The following is a 23,784-nucleotide window of genomic DNA, read 5'->3' as shown; positions in this document are numbered from 1 at the left end:
AGGAATTGCGCCTCCGCAGTTTTGATACGAATATTAAACATGGCCAAACGGACTAAGAGAGTGCTTCACCACTATCAAGCAGTATTTCTTTGGCCTCATTACCCAGTCACCTAAAAACAAAATCTAGCCCATTATGGAGCCAAAATCTGTTAATAAGTATATCAGGGGAAACTAGTCAAACTACAGATACTCAGGGTACATGACATTTCCCAGTGTGAAATTTTGGTTGTTTTGAAGAAATCTATTTACCATGTTATATTTGTTCCCAGAGAACCCATGTTGGCTCCTAGTGATCACCGCTTACTTTTCAAAAGGTTCTAGTACTTAGGCTTTTGTTCTTGTTGTTGATAAAGTATTAGTTTCCCCATTTTATTTATAACTAGGATGATATTGTATGCCACCAATACTGTGAAATGCCTTCTGTCTTCTACAAGGTTTCAAATGTCAGCAACAGTATCTCTAAGATCATGCTATCAAATTGTTTCAGTATCCTGGGGATGATAGATAAGAATCTTACAGCTGAACCTGTTTTTATTACTCTAATAATTTCCTCACATGCCTTAGATCTTAAGTATTGAAAAGGGTATAAAAGCACAATTATAATCATTTTACTTGACAAACAAATTGAAATTTAATTAAAATTCATATTTTTCTCTTTCAGTGGCCAGTCTCTCATCTTGATTAAATATGCCTGTTAACAAGCACTAGGTCCCATGGTGTCTGAAGATGAAAGAAAATAGAAATTCAGCCTAGAATTGAGATCCAAATACAAAAAATTTACTCTGCTTAAAAAAAATATTTCTGATTTAGATAAGATAGCATTAGTGTGTATCCTAAACTACAAATAAATAAAAAAAGCTATAAGATTTTATTTTGCTCTTTAGGGGCTATATTGGAGCCAAGATGTAATAGAAACAAGAAGCACTGTCTGACCTGTCTTAAAAATTATTTTAACACTTCAACAATGATTAATTAAAAATAAAACACATTAATCAAAACATATGAAGAAAAAAAGACATATGAAGAAAGCTATTGTACGATGCTTTTTACATATTGTATCTGTCCACATCCTTGGTTACCTGGAAAATTTGGTTTTCTGCAATAAACATTCCCATCATTGATGAATTAAATTAATTAGGTTCCTATAAAGTATGTTGTGACCCAAGTTCACAATTATATTGATATTCATATTTTATGAAATTTTATGTACATATAAAATGAACAAATATGTCTTCACTTTGATACATAATCCTATCTAATAAAATAGTAATATGCAAATTGACCATCAGTCCAACACACAAGATGGCTGCCCCATGTGGTCAAAGATGGCTGCCCCCATGTGGACACAAGATGGCCACCACACAATGGTCAGCAGGGGAGGGCAGTTGGGGTGGGACCCAGGCCTGCAGGGGAGGGCAGTTAGGGGCAAATAGGCTGGCAGGGGAGCAGTTAGGCATCAATCAGGCTGGCAGGGGAGTGGTTAGGGGGTGATCAGGCTGGCAGGCAGAAGCAGTTAGGGGCAATCAGGAAGGCAGACAGGCAAGCAGTTGGGAGCCAGCAATCCTGGATTGTGAAAGGAATGTCCGACTGCCCGTAGGATCAGGCCTAAACAGGCAGTTGGACATCCCTTGAGGGGTCCCAGATTAGAGAGGGTACAGGCTGGGCTAAGGGACACCCCCCCACACTGTGCATGAATTTCATGCACCGGGCCTCTAGTTATAAATATGTGGAGAAGAAATTAATATTAAAATATGTGTTCAAACACACCCATACAATATAATTATGTATATTCATGACATAAATTGTTTATATATAGCAGATTCTACATAAGTACCTAGTCTTATTTTCTGAAGAACTGGATTTTAAGTTCTATTTTACTGTTATACAAGGTTCAAAGCATCAATGCAAAAAATATTTTAAAAGTTTCTATACCTTGACCCTTACAAGATAATGTAGGAGGGTTGTTTTTTTTTTTTTTTTGTCCAATTAGAGCATATCATCATTCCACTTATAACATCATGCATTTTGTCTGATGTACACAACTATACACAAAAATGTCATTTCATCAGACCAACATTTCTTTTGTTTAAAATGTAAATAGGAATTATACCCATTTTGAAGTTGGAAGAGTAGAAGATAATTCCCAGTTTTACGCCATTAATAGTTTACGCCTAAAGCTCTTGATATTCAATGTGGAAACATATTTACTCTAGTGATATCATACAGACTGTAGGAAGTTCCTTGTCATGGTGATGGTACTAGATATTAGTTTATCACATTAGAGTCTAAAAATATAGAAGAATAGAGGTCATGGAGTCAAAGGAAAATCCATTTTTTCTGCTAAGTTAATGATTCAGCAATGTAAAATGCTGATCTTAAGATATGCTCTTATAATTACATTATGAACATGCATAAGATTACAGCAGCCTTTGGTTATCTCACGATAAAGATCAGCTACAAATTGGTAGCCATATGTGACTCAAACCCCATAAAATAAACCGGCTTGATGTAGATATGCTAGAATGGCTGTAACTGAAGCAGCACAAAAATTAGAAATCAGGAAACCAATTAATTTTCTCAATGTTTTCCCATGTAGACATTTGGCTAAGCGTGACTTAGTGTGAAACTGCATCACTTTCATGTTTAGCTTGTATCCCTAACAGTGTGGCAAATAGTAGCATGATTAAAGCACAACTTTAGATAGCATATTGTTAACTGTAGATAACGTCAAAGTATTAAAATTCAATATAGAAAAGCATCATCAAAAAATTACAATGGAAGAAGTCATGCATGATTGTATGAGAAGCCAGTTGCATTTTTCTTCAGTTACAAGATTTTTTCTATCACCTCATATAAATAATGCCCTATGCATTATGGCAAGATACACAGAAGGGAATTGGGGATTTTTACAAAGTCCACTGTACATTCAAGTTTGAATTTCTCTAGGAGTGGGTCATGTGTGCTATACTGCAAAACCCAGGAAGGCTCCATTGGTCAGTACAAATAATTGTTTTGAGTCAAACGAGTGAGAGCAATCTGCACCTTGACTTATTTCACAAGAAAGTAGACAGATTTAAGTAAATATACCTGTTGCACAACAATCCTGACACTTGACAGAACTCCTAAATCCCTTAGTCCCTGAAAGTTCACAGCCACCACTAGAGGGAGAAAGACTCTGCAGCTCCTAAAAGGTGCTTTCCTTCTCTCACAGCTGAGCTACCTGGGATGCTGAGCCTTCACAGACATTGGCCATGCCCCACTTCAGGTGCACTGGGTCACTCCTAGTTTTGTCCGAAGCTAATCAGAGAATGGAGCGCACTTTGTTTGGGCAGCTGTGACAAAAACTTTCGGATTCCACCAATTACTTTTCTCATTCTCTGGAAATCAGTGCTTGAAAAGAGTAGCTGAAATGAGAATGTTGAAAGTGGGCCTACCCAAGCCCCCTCCACCACCTGTGGTCAGAAAAAGAATCCATCTATGATTTTACCACTTTGCCTTCTTCAACTACACACCCATAATTACTTCAGTGCTGGCTGATTTCACCGCTGACATATCTTGCTTCATCCTTGTGTCTTTGAATTTGTTTCCTCTTTTATAAGCCAATTTCTGGTCTGCTTGACTTATGTATGACTATATCTCTATGTTCAATTCAGTGAGCAAATATTTATCTGAGCACCTATAGTACTAAGCTAAATTCTGGGATGAAAATGTAAAGTAGATGAAATGCTTGCCTTTGAAGAACTGATAGTATATTTAAGGCAAGACAAGCATGGATATACATTTTTTTAAGTATAATAAAAACTCAATTGAGGTATGTATATGATCCACCTCTCCCAATTCAGGGTATATATCAGAAGGAAACAAAATCAGTGTCACAAAGAGATAGCTGCATTTCCTGTTCATTGTAGCATTATTCACAATAGCCAAGATATGAAAACAACTCAAGTATTCACTGATGGATATATGGATAAAGAAAATGTGAGCTATATTTCTATCTATCTACCTATCTATCTATCTACCTACCTACCTACACAGAAACACAATGGAATAATATTTAGCTATAAAAAATAAGAAAACCCTGTTATTTGCAGCAATGTGGATGAAGCTGGAAGGCATTATGCTAAAAAAAAAAAAAAAAAGCTTAATGGTGAAAGAAATACTGATGATCTCACTTATATGTAAAGTCTAAAAAAGTCAAAGTCATAGAAACAGAGAGTAGAATGGTAGCTGCCAAGAACTGAGGGTGTTGGAAAAGGGAAGATGTTGGTCATAGCATATAAACTTTCAGTTATACAATGAATAATTCTGGAGATCTAATGTACAGCATGGTGACTATGGTTAATTATGTTGAGTTGTATACTTGAAGTTTGCTAGGACAGTGAATCTTGGGTGTTCTCACCCACTTACAAAAAAAAAAAAGGCAGCTATCTGAGGTGATGGTTGTGTTAATTAACTTGATTGTATATATATATATATATGTATATATATATATATATACACACACACACACATATATATATACACACATATATATATACACACACATATATATATGTGTATGTGTGTGTGTGTATATATATATATATATATATATATATATATACACACACACACATACATACACACACACACACACACATATATATATATAATCAGCAATAATATATGGAGGACTTAGCCCAGTATGGGAGAATTAGAAAAGATTTCCTAATATCAGAAATACCAGAACTAGCCTTGAACCTGGAAGGAACAGCAAGGGGGTAACCTAGCAAAGAAGTGTAGTGGGAGGGGGCGGGATTTCATGAGGGAGGAAAGGAGGCTCCAGACAGGGAGATCAACGTGAACTAAGGTAAGAACCAGCACTGCTGTGTACACACATTCACATGTTCATGAGCAGAAACTGTAAGTGGTTCTGAATTAGTAAATGCAATGAGGTAGCAGGTCATGAAGAGTTAGCCAGTAGAAGAAGCTTTGATTTTATGCTGTGGATGATGAGAAGCTTTGAAGGATCTGGTCCCATTTCTAGATTGATATTGGAACACAACAGGCCTGAGATAGTCAGGTCCATGGTTCTGCTAACTATATGGAATCTTGGAAGTTCTAAGTAGGCTAAATATGTAATCCTGTAAAGTACCTAAAGCAGGGAGAGGCAAGTAGTGCCAAATTCTCACTTCATTTTGGACCTTTGCCTCCATCTTTTCCCCACCTAGCTGGACCAGGTTTTATAATCCTGAACTTACATAGCAAGAGTTTTAAAAGATGGAGCTTAGTACTCTGAGATTCATATCTATGTCATCCTTTGTTGACAATAGTTTTGATACAGAGATTCATGTTATCCTTCACTAAGTTACCTATTTTAAGAGTATGTCTGGGGCATGAGTCCCTTATTCCTGAAGGCTCTGTCCTGGTTAAGCCAGCCCTTGTCCCAAGGACTCTCCTCCTTCTCTGATCCCCAGCCTTGTGCCTAAGTCTCTACTGAGATCTGACAGGCCTCCCTGTGGGGCTCACTGAGAGTTGCTGACCTGCTATTTCCCTTACTGTGCTCTGCCCTTTTCTTGCTGTAACATATTGGACCTCCCTTGGCTCCACCGCTCAACTGCTAAGAAATTTTCATGAGACCTTGTTCTGCATGCCACCCCAGAAAACCCCAGGCACCTGCAGAAGGGCTCATCACACAGTGGCTCCACCATCCCAGGAGAGGGGTCTGGATCTCTGTCCAGTTCCTCCCAGTTTAACACCACAAGACTACTGTTAGCCCAAAGTGAATTCTGTGCAAATTAGGGGGGAGGGGGGGAGGAAATCTACTGTTCTCAAAGGATTTTCACTATGACCTACAATGACCACCAGGTGTAGAGTAACGCCTGAGATTGTGCAAAGACTAGCCTGCAACTGAAGGCAGAGACCTGAACTGCAATCTCACTGCAGCCATTTGAATCATGGTCTGTAATAAGGACAAGTAGCAGGAAACTTAACCAGGCAGAAGGTCATATGTAACAATAAGATGGCAATAAGATTTAGGGGAAAGCTAAGAATTCAGATAAAAACCTGAATAATAGGCAGACTACCAGAAGCAAAAAGAAGACAAAGTTTAAGACAAAGTTTCATAGATTCTGCCAAAAATGGCTTTGAGAATATGATAACATGGAGCCTGCAAGTAAAGGAAAGAAAATCCAATTGGTTAATATAGATAGAAAATATGTGAAACATGAAGCATTTCCTGCAAAATTCCTTCTTGACTTGCACTAGCTAGATGATCCTCCACAGGTTATGTCAGCTTTGATTTGTTGGGATGAGAAAGGGAGGAGAGAGAGAAGGTAAGAGATAAGAGAGGGGGGTGGGAAGAAGGGTAGAGGAGGAAGAGAAGGGGAAACAAAGGAAAAGAGACTAGAGAGGAGATAAGAGAAGGGGAGGGGACTCATGAAGAGGAATGAAAAGAAGGGAGGGGAGAGTAAGGAAGAGAAGAGGGGGAGAGAATTTTTTAGCATCATTTTGGGTTAAAAACAGCTCATCATGAGATAGCATGAAAACCAGGAAGGTCATATCAAAGTTCATAATGGTAATTAGGAGATATGAATTCTAGTTCTCAAATGGTCACCCAAATCTTTGGACAACCAACTACATTTTTCTCTTCTCAGTCACATCACTTTCAAATTAAATGGTGAACTGTGTAATACCCAAGGTCTTTCCTTACTCTAAATTTCTTCAAGTTTGTCCCAGAGTAAGTAACAAAATCTGCAGCACATTTTTTTTTTTTTGTGTGTGTGTGTGTATGTAGATTAATTATTCATTAATATGGGATTATGTTTTGATTACAGGTAACTACCTATCAAAAAAAGGTTTCACTTGCCCTGTAATCCTAGTAAAAAATTCAATTCTATTCTAAGATAGGTTTGACTTTCAAGGTATTGAAATTAAATGAAAAAAAAAAAAAATCTAGTGACCAATCTTTACCCTAGAAATAAAAATTAAAAGCTCATTTTATTTAAAAATTTCTAATTTCCTAAGTTATTTCCTACTATTAATACAATGATAATCTCATTTTATAGCATTTCACAGTTTACAAAATATTTGGATATATAGTATCTCATTTAATCATAAAATAGCTTAATTAGTAGGCCAAGTAATTGTCAGTTATCTTCATTTAATAGATCAGACTATTTCAAGTTATTTAGATCTTGATCTTCAGTGTATTTATTGAGCATTCTGAACATACTGTACTGCTGGTGAAAGTTTTTACCTAAGACACAGACTTGTCTTTAAGTTTCAGTGAAAGACTGATCACCATGTAAACGTTGAGATGAATTCTACAAATATATTAGTTATTATAGTTTATAATATTTATTATCTTATAAATTATATATGAAAACAGAAGTGCACACAATTAAGCCTGTTTACATAAGTTAATAATGAAGGTATTTTTCTTGGGATTGCATTAAAAATACCTAGAACTGTTTTCATGTCTTGCCTAATATAAATGAAAGACAGAACACAAGACAATAAACGACAAAAAATCAAATGTCTTGTTATTTCAATAGGTATTACTTAAATTGGATCCACCTATGCATATAAAAGGCTAAGTAACCAACTGTTCATCCGTCTGACCAACCGACCGACCGACCGACCGACCGGCCAGCTGGTACATATGACGCACACTGGCAATTTAAAAATAAAGTTGACTCGTGCATGCACTATACATATAAAGCTCTCACTGCTGCCAATCTCATGCGATGCCAGAATGTATATGAAGACCAACTATTGGAGCAACATACCTCAGAAGCCGAAAGAAAGAGACATCATCAACAGAATATTGTTTATTTATTAATCAATTTATATATTATTTCCATATACATTTTACTCATTTTATTTCATCTCTGACACTTCTATTATAGAGAAAGGGCAAATAGCGATATTAAAATATTTTGTGTTTTAATTTTATAATACTATATTATATATACTATTTTGACATGTAATTTTCTGCAGTAATGTAATTACCGCACGAATCTTTCTTCTAATTAATTTCCTTTCAATGTGCACGAATCTGTGCACCAGGCCACTAGTATTAAAATAATGTCTCCCCATTTTCCATGACAATGTAGTAGGAGATCATGTGGTAAAGAAATAGATCTATGACAATCTCTTTTCTCTCTCCCAACTGAAATTTTACATCTTTGCTGTTGACCTATTTCAAGCCATATAACACAACTCCAATTTTTCACTACATGGCTATTAAATGCTGGCCCGCAATGGATTGTTATTCCTCAAACAATGAGAACACAGTGGTTCTCAACATTGTGTACATCACAGAATCATTTTTGTAAATACCTATGCCCAGGCCCTGCCCTAACCTAATTAAATCAGAATTCCTGAGAGTAGAGAATGTGTGGATTCAGTGTTTTTAAGGTCCCCAGATGATTGTAATGTACATGGTTGTGAACTGTCTAAAGCAGTACTTCTCCAACTTTAATGTGCTTATGATTCATTTGGGGATCTTGTTAAATGTAGATTCTGATTTATAGGTCTTGGATAGACCTCAAGGTTTTGGATTTTAATAGGCGACTATGAGATACTTCAGATGCCCATCTGCAGAACATACTTGTAGTAGCAGGGGTCAGAGGTTCCCAAGCTGTGAGGCCCAGCCCTGCAGCATCAGCAGCATCTAAGAATTTCTTAGAAATGCAAATCTCAGACCCTACCAGAAACTCTGAAAATAGGAGCCAAGTCACTTTTGTTTTAACAAGAACTCCATATAACTTTGGTACACCTTCAAGACTAAGAACACTGATTTAAAAAAAAAAAAAAATTGCCTAAAGTCTGAACAAAGTTGGCTGCATATGGTTGGAAAACCACTAATATTTAAACTTTCCTACTTTACTTCTTATGAGCTTCCTTAAACAACCCCATAGAGTAACTAAAATAGATAATTCAAACACTTTATAAAAGAAACTAAAGCTCAAAACATTTAAGGGATTTGCTCAAAGTCATATTGCATGCAAGGATAGATCCAAAATTGAGTCCACATCTTCTGAGTCTTCCAAATTAACAGGCAGGACATTCAGAAAAGAACAAGGCAAATGGCTGTAAGCCCTCAGTAATGGTCTGAAGGGAAGACCTTTCTAAGGCTCAGGTAATGACCGTGAAGGGACCAACACATATTTGGGCAACCTCAGAGACCACAGCAAAGTGCACTAATCTTTTTTTTGCTTGAGTTTGCTATTATGTAGAACCAGCTTAAAGAAACACAATGTTTAAACTTTACCAACTAATTTTGTGGAGGAGTCCGTCACTTTTCATGGTTTGTACCACAATTCTATAAATAATTCATTCAAAGTCAAATTACATAGAACAGAGAAATCACCTTAATATGTGGTGTGTGTGTGTGTGTGTGTGTGTGTGTGTGTGTGTGTGTGTGTGTGTGTTATGCGTTTGGTACTTACAGAAAAACAAATGATCACAATCTGCATTTGTAAAATGGTCTGTGACTCATCTGATAAGAGGTTGCCCAAATATGTGTTGGTCCCTTCACGGTCATTACCTGAGCCTTAGAAAGCTCTTCCCTTCAGACCATTACTGAGGGCTTACAGCCATTTGCCTTGTTCTTTTCTGAATGTCCTGCCTGTTAATTTGGAAGACTCAGAAGATGTGGACTCAATTTTGGATCTATCCTTGCATGCAATATGACTTTGTGCAAATCTGCATGGGTGCCTGAGTGCAAGGAGAGAGGGTTGGAAAGATTAGTAGTAGAATCTCATCCAGTAACTGATGAACTCCTATGCTGATAGGGGGTGGCAGTGAGGCAGGTGGGCTTTGTTCCGAAAAATAAACCCGAGACTCCCCACAAATGAAGTCCTGTGAATAAGTGCATTTCATACTTCACTGCTCATACAAATACAAACACAAATGCTGATTCAGAAAGCCTTGGAAGTATCCCCAGGTGCTACTGTTTTGATTCTTTGCCTTTGAGATGAAGGATGGTGTTGTGGTTTTCCTCAGCTCTTGAATAATCTCATAAAGGACTCAATAAAGTTTTACAATCTTCTCTGGGAAACAACAAGGTTAGATTTACATACATGAGGGTATCTCTCTTTCCATCTGGTTTTGTTACCTTCATTCTATACTTTTTTTTTCCCCTCCAAAAGATAGAAAGTACAGAACAAGACCCCAAGACTAGTGTACATTTTCCTAGCAAGATGAATATTTACATCAAATAGCATAATTATACAAAATTGAGCATCAATTCACAAAAGAAACATTTGTTTAATGGACATAAGGTAGTAAAGCTAAATGTTTTAGGGACACCGTTGGCCAACCTTCTGACATTGGGCCACCAGAATGACCAACCACCCTGGCCTCCTGATGCCATTTCAGATTATTCAGGGCCACACACTATATGAGGGAGGATCCCCCCCGCCGCCCCCCACTCGCCACTTCACTTTCACAGTGTCAAACATCCACTGTGGCTTCCAATGAATCAATTTCTCCTTCCTCTCCTCCCTGGAAGCGCATGCTCTCAGTAAAATGTCACAAAGTAGAAGCAAGCTTTTCCCAGGCTGTACTTGTAAACAGAAAGCAAGAGTACCATTCTTCACCAGGAAACTGACCCACAAAGCTTACTGGATTCAGTTAAAGAGATTGAGAACAAGGTCAGCTGAAAAAACAAAGGGAACTCTCTCTCTCTCTCTCTCTCTCTCTCTCTCTCTCTCTCTCTCTCTCTCTTTACTTCTGATCAAGCTCCACCAACCCAGAAATAAAGCCTTGTCCAAGGCAAGGGAAATAGAAAGGAGGGCACATGAGGTGAGAGGTCTGGGGAAGCAACAGACTCACACAGGTGCCTACTTTGCATGCTCTGTGAGTCTATCTTCCCTTTTCCCGGGAATAACTGCTTCTATATTTATTCTCTTTTCTCACTACCCCCAGTTCACACTGTAATGTCTACTAAAGTGTACAGCTTAAAACCTCCATTTATTTTGAGCTGTAGACACACAAAAGCAAAGTGTATACTACATATAGATATGTATGTAATGAGATTGGTTCTCATAGACACATAATGTCTCTATGCATATAGTATATGGAAGTATAAGAATTCCTTTTTCTTTCTGAATTAACATTTCAAGGCATATCTAACTCTTTGCTATCAATAGCTCAGGATATAGGTGTTGCTGATGTAGGAAGACCTTACAAAGTTCGTGCACATTTAAATAAAAACTTAGACATCCAGGGAATTCACTTCTCCCATACTCAGTCTTATAATCAGTGAAAAAATATTTCTAGGGATGACATACATTTATACACACTGCTTCATTAGCAAAGGGTTAATGTTGTCAGGGAGTATAAAGCCAGCAGTGAAGACAGCATGCTTATGTGTTTGGAAAAACATTATCTGCATCATGTCCAAATCCCTCTGCAAACAGATAAATTACTCTATAAATCTTATTACTCCATGTGGATAAATCATGCAGGCAGGTTTACAAGGCTGGAGAGCTGGAAGAGAAAATCTGCTTTGGATAGTAGGATCTTTGGGATTCATAATCATCCAATGCTCAGGAAATGAAGGAGTACTTACACATTAGGAATTCTTGAGTTTTTACATCTGCAGCAACACATACACACACACACACACACACACACACACACACACACACACACTCCTCTCTAACAAGGCTAGAGATCCCAAAGCAGGACTGTGACAGCCAACCAAATTTATTTCTGAGAAAAGGAAAGAAAACTTTGCTGCTGTAGGCAGCTCTGCTACAGAACTGCTCCCTGATGCCCCAGGGTTTATGCACTATCAGCTCCTTGCACACAGATTAGAGGTTTATTTGCTATTGTATACTGGGGTTTTTATTGCCACAACAAGCAACATTAGCTAGATAGACAAACTGACACTGGGTCATTTTATTTGGAGGAAATGAGATTTTAAAGGCTCTCTAAGGAGAACCGTTTCTTTCATTCTTTTCCTTCTTTTTTAAAAATTTTTGTTAGAATCTGATGGAAATTCAAGGAAAGCTAGGAAAAAGGACAAGGGGTATGTACAGGACGTGTAGGGGGTTAGAAAGAAGAGAAATACATAAAAAGAAGCTTGAAGCTTTTTAGAACTAGAATTACGGTTAGGTTCTATTCGAGTTTCTCTAGCTCACTGTCCCTTACAGGGGTCAAACTACCAAGGATTTGGGACTCTTCCTTTCAATCCCAAGTTATATTTCAGAGTTTGGCAGAGCTGCACAGCGATAAGACTTGGAGGTCAGTAACCAACTTGAAATACCAATTTCATGCCAGGTTAATTCTCCCCTAACCTCTGTGCTTAACACTCCTATTCTTAAATATCTGCAATTTGGCACGTTCTATTATTTTCTCCTTGTTCATCTCTTTATTCTTTTGTTGATTTCTATCCACATTCCAGAAAAAGGCTCAGTAATTAACCAAAGTTCTAAGATTGATTTATTGCCTCAATGTCAATTAGAAGATGCTTACATCAAGTATCCTATAGGACTCCTGCTGAGCGGAGGGGAGCCCTGATGTGCTTACACACACACACACACACACACACACACACACGTGTGTGCGCGCGTGCGCGCGCATCCACACCACAGAGAATGCAGTACTGTGTACCACTCTCTCAGAGCCATAATTCAACAACTCTTCTTTTCCAATTAAGGAACCCCAACAAAACTCTGAAGCGCAAAGCATCTGCAATTGCAAAAGCAAGAATCCTGTCCAGAAGTCATTAACACCGGAGGGGAAGCCAGCCTTCCTTGGTGAGAGAAACAAGGTCCTCAGAACCAAACAACAGTTAACCAACCCTCCTGGTCCTTGGTAGGGACCAAGGAATTCCCTTGAAATTTGTTGGCAGATACCTCGGCCAGTCAGTGAAAGGCACACACACACACAGGGACACACACACACACACACACACACACACACACACGCCTGCAGCATGAGGAGCTGGAGTTCAAGGAGATCACACAGACACGGGCGCACACACAACACACACACACACACACACACACACACACACACACACACACACAGTAGAAAAGTTGCCGGAAAGCCAGCCCTACCTGAGGATGGCCGTGTCCCCCTGCCTCACGGTGATGTTGTCCGTGCCTCGATTAAAATCCACGCTGCGAACAGGCAGTCCTGTGGGAAGAAGGCAGAGCAATCTCAGTAGGACCAGCGGCAACTGTTTCCGATCAGGCTGAACTCTGCCGACCATGGTGGCCACGCGAGGTGAGGGTCCTGGACTGTGGAGGGTGCGCGCGCGCTGCTGAGCCGAGGGGGCTTCACCAACAGAGGGCTTTCATCAACAGCAAAGGCGGAATGGCTCGGCCAGTTTGTGGTCCTTTCCACTTTGCCTCTCTCTGTCCCTCTCCCTCCTCAGTCTCTTTTCCCTCGAAGACTTAACAAAGCACTCATAAAACCCAAGCAAAGGGGGTGAAAGTCAAAAGGAACAAAAATTTCAAAAGAGAGCGAGAGTACAAATATAAAGCCCTCTAGAAAAGATGAAGAGAAGGCTGCCAGCGGAGGGTGTTCTCCAGTCTATTCGGAGCTGGATGCTCCTTTGCCAGTGTCTGTCTGAGTTGAGCTCCTTCCCGCTGTAACCCACTTTCCCGGGCGGGCGGGTGGCAGCAGGGAGTGTAAAGAAACCCACACAGCGGCGGCGGCAGCCCAGAGCCTCTCTCCCCCCCCCCCTCCTCCCTTTCCTGTTTCTCTCTCCAGTCCCTCCCTCTCTGGGCTCAGCACCTCCCCCTGCCCCCACAGATTTCAACAGCCCCTCCACGTCACTCCCACTGCCCGCCCCTTGGCGTGGCCCCTTGCTTCGCACAACTGCCCGCTTCAGCAGCGCCAGCCTCAATGGGAGCCTGATGCACCTTTAGGTTGTCAGGACAACAGCTCCATTCGAGGTCTGGCTGATTTCCTTAAGAAGAGGGAACAGGGCTTGGAGATACTGTGCAAGAGAAAGGGACAAGGAGAGAGACTCAGGCTATAAAAGAAAGGAGAGGGAGAGTGGGAAAAGGAGGAAAAGGAGATGAGAAGAAGAGAAGGCAAACCTTGACAGAGGAAGGGAGTGAAACAGAGAAGGGCAGGAAAGCATGGGGGGTCGAGGGGGACTTGTGCTGAAAGATGGGATGAGGAATGTAAAACAGAGAATAAACTTGACAACGGAGGCTGAAATTAAAAGCCAAAGTTGATTTCAAAGTTAAACATTCCTGGCAACTGACTTTTCATGCTCATATCTTGTTCCTCCTTGCCTCTCTCCTGCCTTTTCACTTACAGGATTAAAAAGGTTTCTTTTCTCTCCTTCCCTTATCCCCTCCCCCTCTTGGAGCCCCCTTATGAAAGATGGATTGGAGACAATGCTGGTATTGAGTGGTCTGGGGTGTGAATGCTTGGTTTGTCTTTTCCACGGGCCAGCCTCAGCAGCTGATCCCTGATCCCTAAATCAACCTCACTCTCCAGGAAACCCTCATGCAGTCCCACACAGGAAGGACAGTATTAAGGATGATTGTTTCAACTTCATGCTGCTGTGGCTACCCAAGTATCTACTGGCACTTTCTTCTTGAAATGTTCATAAGCGAGGAAGGCAATTTGTATCAGAAGGCTTGTCATTTACAGGGTGACATTAAGGCTGCGTACAGCACTCCAGTAAATGGCAGACAGTTTCCCATCATTTGTTATTCCTTTTACTCAAAGAGTCAAGCCAAGTGATAAGGCCACCGGGGCTAAAGCTATTAGTCACTCTTGTGGGAGCCTCAAAGTGTTTATTAGACATCTCCCTCAGAACGGACACTGAGGGTACAAAAGGGACCAGCCAATGACCTCCAGTTTTGTTTTTAAATTTTATTTGAATAGTTAAGACATCCACATGCTGCAAAAAATGAAGTGGTACAGAATGCTATAGAGTGAACTGTAATTATCTTTTCTATGCCTGTTTTAGGCAACCCATTTCCCCAGTTCGGAAACAACAAATATTTCTAGTTTCTTATACATCTTTCCCTAAATATTCAATTACATACAAGTACACACACACACACACACACACACACACACACACACACGTATTATGCCACCACTCTTACTTACACAAATGATTAGCCAAGGATATCTGAAATGTTTAGGAATTCTTCTCAAGCCCTCCAGAAACAAGACATACGGAGGCACTTACTACACTGACACCTGCCTCGTCTCCACAGAATAGTCAAAGAATTTATCTACTACATTTTATCAATTTAAAACATAGATACACTATTTTAGATTATGAGAGGGGGGAAGAAAAACCTACTGCTTTTTTAAGAATTTGAAGGATCAGGAACATAATTGTCAAAAATTCAAGATTGATGGAGTTCATTTTTCTTTGTACTATACATTACATTCATATAAATTGAGCAGCTGTTCTATATTGGGGCTGATAAGCAGTCCCAAGATAATATGCCAATGATGTTTCACCATTAATTTTAACTCAGGTGGTCAAAACTTGGAATGCATTTTTCCACAGGAAAAAAAAAAGGTTATGTGGTTAGCTGAATTAAAAAAGAAAAATCTGCGGTTCCCAATATCAGTGGGAAAATTAGCTTCAAGTGCCAAGTGGAGATGCAAATTATATAAGTCTCTGCCAAGATTGCAGGAAAAAGAGCACCCACCTCCACCCACCATTGCCAACAAGGCTTGAAAAATCCCCACAGGTTTCTTCTGAGGTTTAGAGATGAAGGGTTGGCTTAGACAAAGGCTTAGATGTAATATCTTCTTTGGGAGGTTTGTGTGTCTCCAATGTCAGGAGGAAGAAAAGAAAGACACAAAGGACTGGGGCTACTAGAACATCTATTCCCATTGATGATGCTAGATGAATGGTATGACCTTCTAACCCCATTGGTAACTAGAGTCTCTGAGGGGATGGATCAGGTATATCAAGAATAAGAGTATCCTCTTATATCAGAGGACTACGTTTTGCATGAAGAGAGAAAGTTGTTTTTTCAGGCAAGGAGGAAGTATGGTGGGGTGGTAGCATAATATTTGTAGGAGATTTATTTGTGCATGGTGGTTGACTAATGCCTATACCAGTAATTGCAAGTCACCGGGAGGACTTGTCTGGTCCTAGGATGAAGTGTAAAGTTTAACATACTAGAGTACAAAATAATTCATACCAAAGTAGTGGGAATATGGAATGTATAGCAAAGCAATCAGATCTGGAGCTTGTCTGCACAATCATCCTGAGAAAAGGATGTATTAAGTTAATCAGGATTGTAATCAGAATTGTAATAGACATGCCTGACCTTCCTAAGAGGATAAAATCATAAGTACATATTGTCTAAAAAAATCAAATAATGTAATTAAAGTTTTTTTTAATACTTTCAATAAATAAAGTCCAATTCTTGCCACCTTTTATTAAACTAAATTGACTTACTGTGTGCTCTGGAAGACACAAAAAGACTACATTTTAAAAATGCTCTAATTTAGACTGTACCATAATTCAGACTGGAGTTCTGAACAATTTCAAAATCATGAAGTTTATTATGTAAGTTAATTATTTAAAATTTATCATTTACGTCCAGGTGGTACTTCAAATATAACTTTTAAACCCAACCCTTGGCACAGAGGGAACACTCTATAATATATACAGTATATGAATAAAGAAATGATTGACTGTCCAAGCCATTCACATGGCTATCTCATCATTTCCAAAATAATAAATCTATTAGTGGGTGTAATATCAACTTCAACTTTATGCCTCTCAGAACTCTTCCCCTTTGCAGTCCCTTAAGGAACCTTCCTAGTTTTCTCTCCTCTAATAGAATCTAATAAAGTCTAGTAAATCAAATAGTCACTATATATGAAGTAACTTATCTCATCCTAATGGTCATCCCCCAAAACCACTCCAATATTCACTCCTCTGTTTGCTTTCCTAAGAAACAAGAGAAAGAAACAAGTAGGTGAGTTACTGAAATTTATACAAGCTATTTTTCTGTAAACCACTATAGACATTTTTCCAAGAGGGCTGGCAAAAATGAACATACTTTCAGGTTATTTGTGAGGCAAGTATGGCTGTTAGCCATGGGAAACAGCCATCATCGCCCAAGTAAGATGATCTTAACTACTACTTTAAAATAACATACTGCCATTCTAAAAGAGGCTTTAGAAGATTTGGGCACTCTCCAGGGACAAATGCTGCAGGGAAAAACAAAGACTGGCTAATGTCTGAGCACCCTAAGAAGCATGGAAGGTTTATTCTCCTGTTAGCTTTATAAGGTAATAGGCTCACAAGAAATCCAGATGTAGCCTGGAATATAAAGCTAATTTAGCTACACAGCTTACATTTTATGCTAAACTTGTCTATAATATTATTAATATACCCCCCTACATCTCTACAGTTATAAGGTCTTAATCATAATAATGCCATGCCTGTACTTTACTTTCATAAGTGGTATTAGAATTTCCATATGAACCAGAAATACAGAATTGTTAATACTTCTCCTTAGGATTCCTGCTATGACATTCTCAATGATTTCACCTAATTTAACAATGTTCAAGTATCTCAGTTTATGTGCATAAGCATGGCACTATTTTGTGTGAATTTCTTTGGAATTTGGCTCCTTTGAATACAGTAGCTTCATTCACATGTATCCCACTGCCTAACAAAATCTATCAGCTACAAGTCAATTAAATATTGTTCAAATCCTTACTATAGAACCCTCAGCAATGCAAAACGCTCAATCCATGCTCTGCACAATTAAAATTGCTCTTTTATGGTTTGTTTTTAGTTCATGCTTTTGTGATTCATTGTTATCATACTGGTCTCCTGCTTCTTTGTTCACTCACTCTGTTTTGGTAGGTATCAGTGCTTAGATCTGTCCAAGTTTTCAAAAGATCTTTAATTCTTGAGCTGCTTAAGACTTATTTCTTAAACATATTCATTAGCCCTTGCACCTTCCTCTTTTATAGACAGCCCACTCTCCCACCATGTACAAAGAGGTGGCTATTGCTAATTAATGCTGCATCTACATTGCTGCTGTACTTTTTAATCCTCACATATGGGAAGAATATTGCAACATCTGGAAAGATGGAGGTAGTAGCATCCTCATTATAGCAAGAGGTTAATACAAGCAAGTAATCAGGTCATTATATCTATATTCTCTTTTTATGGTTGCTGTAGTGACTATGATTCCTACCATGAAAAAAAAAAAATAGTCCAAAGAGAAATGAGGAAGAGAGGAAGCAGGTAAACAATTCCATAAACTGATATGCCCATATAGGTTGAATCACTCAATATACTTTAATTGATATGGTAGTGAATCAAGACACTATCTATTCTTTAAAAAAAAAACATATGTGTTTTTTTTAATCTCAGAGAGGAAGGGAGAGATAGAAACATCAATGATGAGAGGTAATTACTGATCGGCTGCCTCCTACAGGACCCCCACTGGGGATCAAGCCCATCACTAGGGCATGTGCCCTGACCAGGAATCCACTTGTGACTTCCTGGTTCATAGGTTGACACTCAACAACTGAGCCAGACTGGCCAGGGTAGAACTTACATTCTTGAGGCAGAAATAGACATGTAACAAGTAAATACATATTAAGATTATTTTGGAAAGTAATGGTTATAGACAAAAAATGTGTATGATACAGAGAAAATGGCCTGGAAGTGTGGAGAGGAAAACATATGTCCTGAAATCTAAGAAGGCAGCCATGCAAGTATCTGTAAAAAGACCTTTCCAGATCAAAGAAATAGCGTGTGTAAAGCCTTGAAGCAGGAATAGGTATGTCACACACTAGGAATCTAAACAAGAATAATACCCCTAAAATGGATTTTGTGTGTGTATGTTGTGGGAGGTAGTTGGAAAAAGCAGATGAAATTAGAAATTTCGGAGGGGTCATAATAAAGAGATTCCAAAGTAAGGAATTTAGATTTTATTCTAGTGACTTGAATGGTACATAAAATATTTTAATCAAGGAATTGGCATAATCTGATTTACATTTTAGAAAGATTGCTCTGAATAACACATGGAGAATAGATTGTAGAATGATAGTAGAAACAAGGAGACAAATAGAAGAAAATCTTAGTCATCCAGTGGTAACAGGCTTGGATTGGGGAAGGGGGAGACAACAATAGAAATGGAGAGATGATTGAGTTAACTAGACTTGTTCATGATGGAAAGACCCATGTTCTCTCACAAGTGATCAATGTTTTCCACATACCAGCATTCTTTCTTACTGTACTAGTTCAATGCTGGTGTTCCCTTGCAGAAAGCCAACCTTAATCAAATAAAAGTTGACAGAATGCCAATGGAACACCATTTAAACCATATAGTCAGAAAAAAATAATGTGTTCTTCAAATATAACTTCACTTATCTATACTAATAAAAGGGCAATATGCTAATTAGCCTGGATAGACCAGACGTTTTCCAGACGTCCTTCCGGACAAAGCCACGGTGGTGGGGGCCGAGGCAGAGGCAGTTAGAGGCAATCAGGCAGGCAGGCAGAGGGGTAAGGGGTGATCAGGCAGGCAGGCAGAGGCGGTTAGGGACAATCAGGCAGGCAAGCAGAGGCAGTTAGGGGTGATCAGGCAGGCAGGCAGGTGAATGGTTAGGAGCCAGGGGTCCCAGATTGCGAGAGGGATGTCCGACTGCCAGTTTTACATATTAAAGGACTAGAGGCCTGGTGCACAAAATTTGTGCATGTGGGGGCATCCCTTAGCCCAGCCTGTACCCCCTTCAATCTAGGACTCCTTGAGGGATGTCCAACTGCCAGAACTGTAGTGACTTGGATTCCTACCATGAAAAAAAAAAATAGTCCAAAGAGAAATGAGGAAGAGAGGAAGCAGGTAAACAATTCTATAAACTGATATGCCCACATAGTTGAAGGGGGTACAGGCTGGGCTGAGGGATGCCCCCACATGCACAAATTTTGTGCACCAGGCCTCTAGTCCTTTAATATGTTTATTACATGTTAATTAAATGTAATTATAAGAAAGTGCTTTGTTACAGATTAAGAAGTGTCTCACAAGATGAGCTGACACTAATTGCTAGAATTTACCAAATATTTTCTTACATATTTATTTAGCAGGCAGTAATTATCCTGGTAAATCTAAATAGCATGCCTACTTACATATTGTGAGGCTATAAATTATGTAAATAACACTAATATGTTTTCTCAATAGTTTACTGACAATATTGAGTTTCAGCACAAATCTATTGTTAGCTCATCATATTACTCAAAGGGTCCCAAAGTTTGCCTGCTTAAAAGTATCTCCCGTTCCTATTTCTAGCCCTCTTTTCTCTTAGTCATGAATGTAGGAGCATTGTCTACATAAGAGAAAGAGGACTCAAAAACGTGTCTCATGTTACCATATAAAACAATTCCTTCAAATAATCAGTATTTTTGAGACTTAGCATATGACAGGCACTGTACTAAGCTCTGGGGGAACAATCAGGTACAAAATTGACACCCTGACCTCAATAAATCTAATGAGGAGTATGTCATTCAAAGGCCCTCTTCAAGAGGGACCAAACATCATCTTTGTACAATTATAGGGCAGGAATTTCAAACCTGCTCTCCATCATGGAGCGGAACCACAATTAATCAACACATATGCCCAAACCTCTCTGTTGCTGAGCAGTACTACAAAATAATTAAATCCAGAGTACTTGTTCTTAGGAATACAGGAGCTCAATAACAAGATGGAGGCGTAAGATGAATGCACATGAGACAGATAATAATATGGGCGAGTGATTGAGGACTAAATTAGAAAGAAGCAGAACCAAAACATAAAGGTAGTTTAGAAAAGGTAATCAAAAAAGAGATTTCTTGAAGCCAATAGAAGATATGTAAAAGGACAATGGAAAAAGGCAACATCTTATGCAAAGGATATAAAGCATAATCATGAGACCCAGCCTGAAACAATGAAACTGGATGAAGACTTACCTGACTAGCAGTGGGGAGGAGAGAGAGAAGGTTGGAGGAGAGACTGCATAATTGAGAATCCTAAATTCCTGCATGAAGAATCATACTTATCATCTCACAGAGGCTACCTTAGATAGTGAAGTGAGATATTGACATCTTAGGGAGATTATTTTGGCAATGGAAAATTGGAGGTTAGAAGAAAACTGAAGAAAAAAAAAACTAATTAGAAGATTAAAAAAATTGTTGGTGACATAATGAGAAAGGGATAAAGATTGTTGATTATGTACACTATTGCTTTCTAATAATGATGAGAAATTAACTCCTGCCTGGAGACTTTATATTAGCAGTGGAGGTAGGTTGTGGAAAGAATGGGGGGTAGAGACGGGGAAAAGTTAGAATGGAAAATGACTGTTTTTTGTAAGTTGGGGGCAGTGAGGGTTTTGACAGGCATATTAATGAGTTTGGCTTTATTTTGAATGCAAAAGGGAGCTTTTAAAAGTTTTTAGTAAGCCAGTGACATAATCAGGCCTGTGTTTTAAAAAAGATAACTAACTGGCAATGGAGTGGAGATGAACTGGGGCAAGTCAAAGTCAGGGAAGACCAGTTACAATGCTTCTGAAACAGAAGAGGCAAGAGATGACAAAAGCCGGCAACAGGGCAATGACAGTGGAAAGAGAAAAAAGGCAAAGACTTAGAGGAATTTCACAGGGGGACTGATGGGACTTGTCAATTAACTGGGTATAAAAGTTTAAGAAGCAGAAAGGGCACAACAGTCCTCTCTCTATATATTTTTTCCCCTCAAAGACCAGGCTGATAAAATGGAAAAGCAGAGTTAAAAAGCTATTTCAACCCCCTGGCAATGGGCAAGGAGACACCTGATTGGTGGTGTTGCTCTTATATCAATCAGGGGCAAAGCAGATGTACAGTCCTTAGTTCATCCTAGCTTGATGCCTGTGTTGGTGGCCAGAGCTGTTTCATGCCTGAGGCACATTAAAAAAAAAAAAAAAGCTATTTCAAAGAAAATTTGAAAATTCTACTTTTAGAATTCTGGGTTGGTTCCTAAATTGGTACCCAAATAGCCTGTACCTCCAGATGGACATGCTCATGAAGCTGTCACAGGAATATGACAATCTTCATAGGATGTTGTCTCTGAATTCTGTAATAAACTAAGCCCTAAAATCAAGATTTTTCTCCCATGTTTTTCCTTCTGTTTTCTTTTGCTTTTTCTCATATCTCTTTGAAACTTCAATATGTAAATATAGCATTGATCAAGTGACATATTAGTCAATAATACAAACCTCATTTTGTTTTTAAAAATATATATGCACATAGCATTTAACTGAATCTACTATGTTCTAAGAAGAAATATAATCTGAACTTGTCTCCCTCTGCTGGTTGCACATTGAGGTATCATGGATTTTTTTAAACCAGAGTAATAGTACAAATAGAAATATCCAATAATAAATGCTTACTTCTCTAAAGCTAATCTACATTGCCTCAAAATAATCCATAGCTATGTTTAAATTTTTAAGCAAGAAAGAAAACAAACAAACAAACAAATGTACATCAGTTGGACAAACAGAAAATAAGGCAAAGACCAACTCCAATTGCGTTTGAATATAGCTGTGGTATTATTTCACCTGAAGCTCTAGAATCATAGGCAAGGTTTGATATGATTTTCAGGGATGCCAGAGTATTATACATCGTGTCAGCAGAACTGGAGTGGAATTCCTCACCTTCTGACTGCCTGGGATGGGACTCTCTTTTCTTCTTCCTTAATGCCCTCCATAGACCGTCTACTACAGCTCTCTGGCTATTCACCTGACATACTACTCTCCAGTTATCTCCATTCATGATGGATAGTCCCATTCTCTCTTAGCAGAAAAAAACACAAAGCTGCTTAAAATAATTTATACTTATGTGGGAGTGACTTGTAAATACCAACCTCTGAAGAGATAATGAACTTTATACAAGAAGAGTTTCCTAAACCCAGTAATTTTCTAATAGGGAAAATGTGTAAAAATGGCATTTTTAAATGGAAGAGTCCTTTTGCAATTTTTGTTTCTTACTGACATTAGATAAAGGCCTTTGGGCCAAAATTTTTTAAAGTACTTTAAGACTTCTAAAATTAAAATAAAAAATAATAATCTACATGATTTTAACCCATTAAATCATACCTCATCCCCCCCCCCCCCACACACACACAAAAAAAAAAAACACAAACAACTCAACTTAGACCATCAACTCAACACATTGTGCCTACTAAAAAACTTGTTGTACAGGAAATACATATTGGTCAATAAAAATAAGAATATAATAAAATATTATACAATACATATATGCACACATAAACAAATATAGACAATTAACAATTCAAAAATATAGACAATTTCCAATACACTTAGTAAATATTCCCAACAATAATTTATCAGTTAAAACTTTCACACAGTTATTATTTTCAGTAGCAAAATCAAAATTAGAGTATTTTTCTTCAATGGTGTTCTCTTTTTCTCTTGCAAAAAGCATGACAGAGTATTGATTTAAGGATAGAATCAGTACTTTAGAAGCTTTTCTGTGATGTTTGAAAGCAATGAAAATGACCAAATATGAGGACTATTCACTGTTTCAGGAAACATAGGTTATAGGTAGAGCTTTGATCTAGGAAATATCTATCTTGGATATAAGGTCAGTTTGTGGAGGTAGAAGGATAGAGAACATGATAACCAGGTGGAAAGATCTGGATTGTGACAGCACTAAGTGAACAAGGGAAGTATGAGCCAACATCTATAATAATGAAAGTGTAATATGCTAATTAGACTGGAAAGCCAAACGACCTTCTGGACATCCTTCTGGACACCCTTCTGGATGACCTTCTGGATGAAGCCGAGGCT

General features: G+C 38.5%; 1 protein-coding gene and 1 pseudogene across 3 annotated transcripts in view; one reads left to right on the top strand and one right to left on the bottom strand.

Moving 5' to 3' along the window:
- The window catches only part of LSAMP (limbic system associated membrane protein), a 631,931-nt gene extending 618,257 nt beyond the window's left edge, over positions 1 to 13,674 (bottom strand). For all 3 annotated transcript variants that reach the window (XM_008146624.3, XM_054713959.1, XM_008146625.3), the window contains exon 1: positions 13,056 to 13,674. In XM_008146624.3, coding sequence (XP_008144846.1) covers positions 13,056 to 13,210 — 155 coding nt within the window. In that variant the 5' untranslated portion in view covers positions 13,211 to 13,674. The remainder of the gene's footprint in view (positions 1 to 13,055) is intronic.
- Positions 13,675 to 21,741: 8,067 nt separating this feature from the next.
- Positions 21,742 to 21,886, top strand: LOC114233423 (small nucleolar RNA SNORA48; annotated as a pseudogene).
- The last annotated feature ends 1,898 nt before the right edge of the window (positions 21,887 to 23,784 follow it).

Source organism: Eptesicus fuscus, chromosome 3, assembly GCF_027574615.1.
Source record: "Eptesicus fuscus isolate TK198812 chromosome 3, DD_ASM_mEF_20220401, whole genome shotgun sequence".
Taxonomy (NCBI): domain Eukaryota; kingdom Metazoa; phylum Chordata; class Mammalia; order Chiroptera; family Vespertilionidae; genus Eptesicus; species Eptesicus fuscus.
This window is presented reverse-complemented; position numbering and strand designations above follow the sequence as displayed.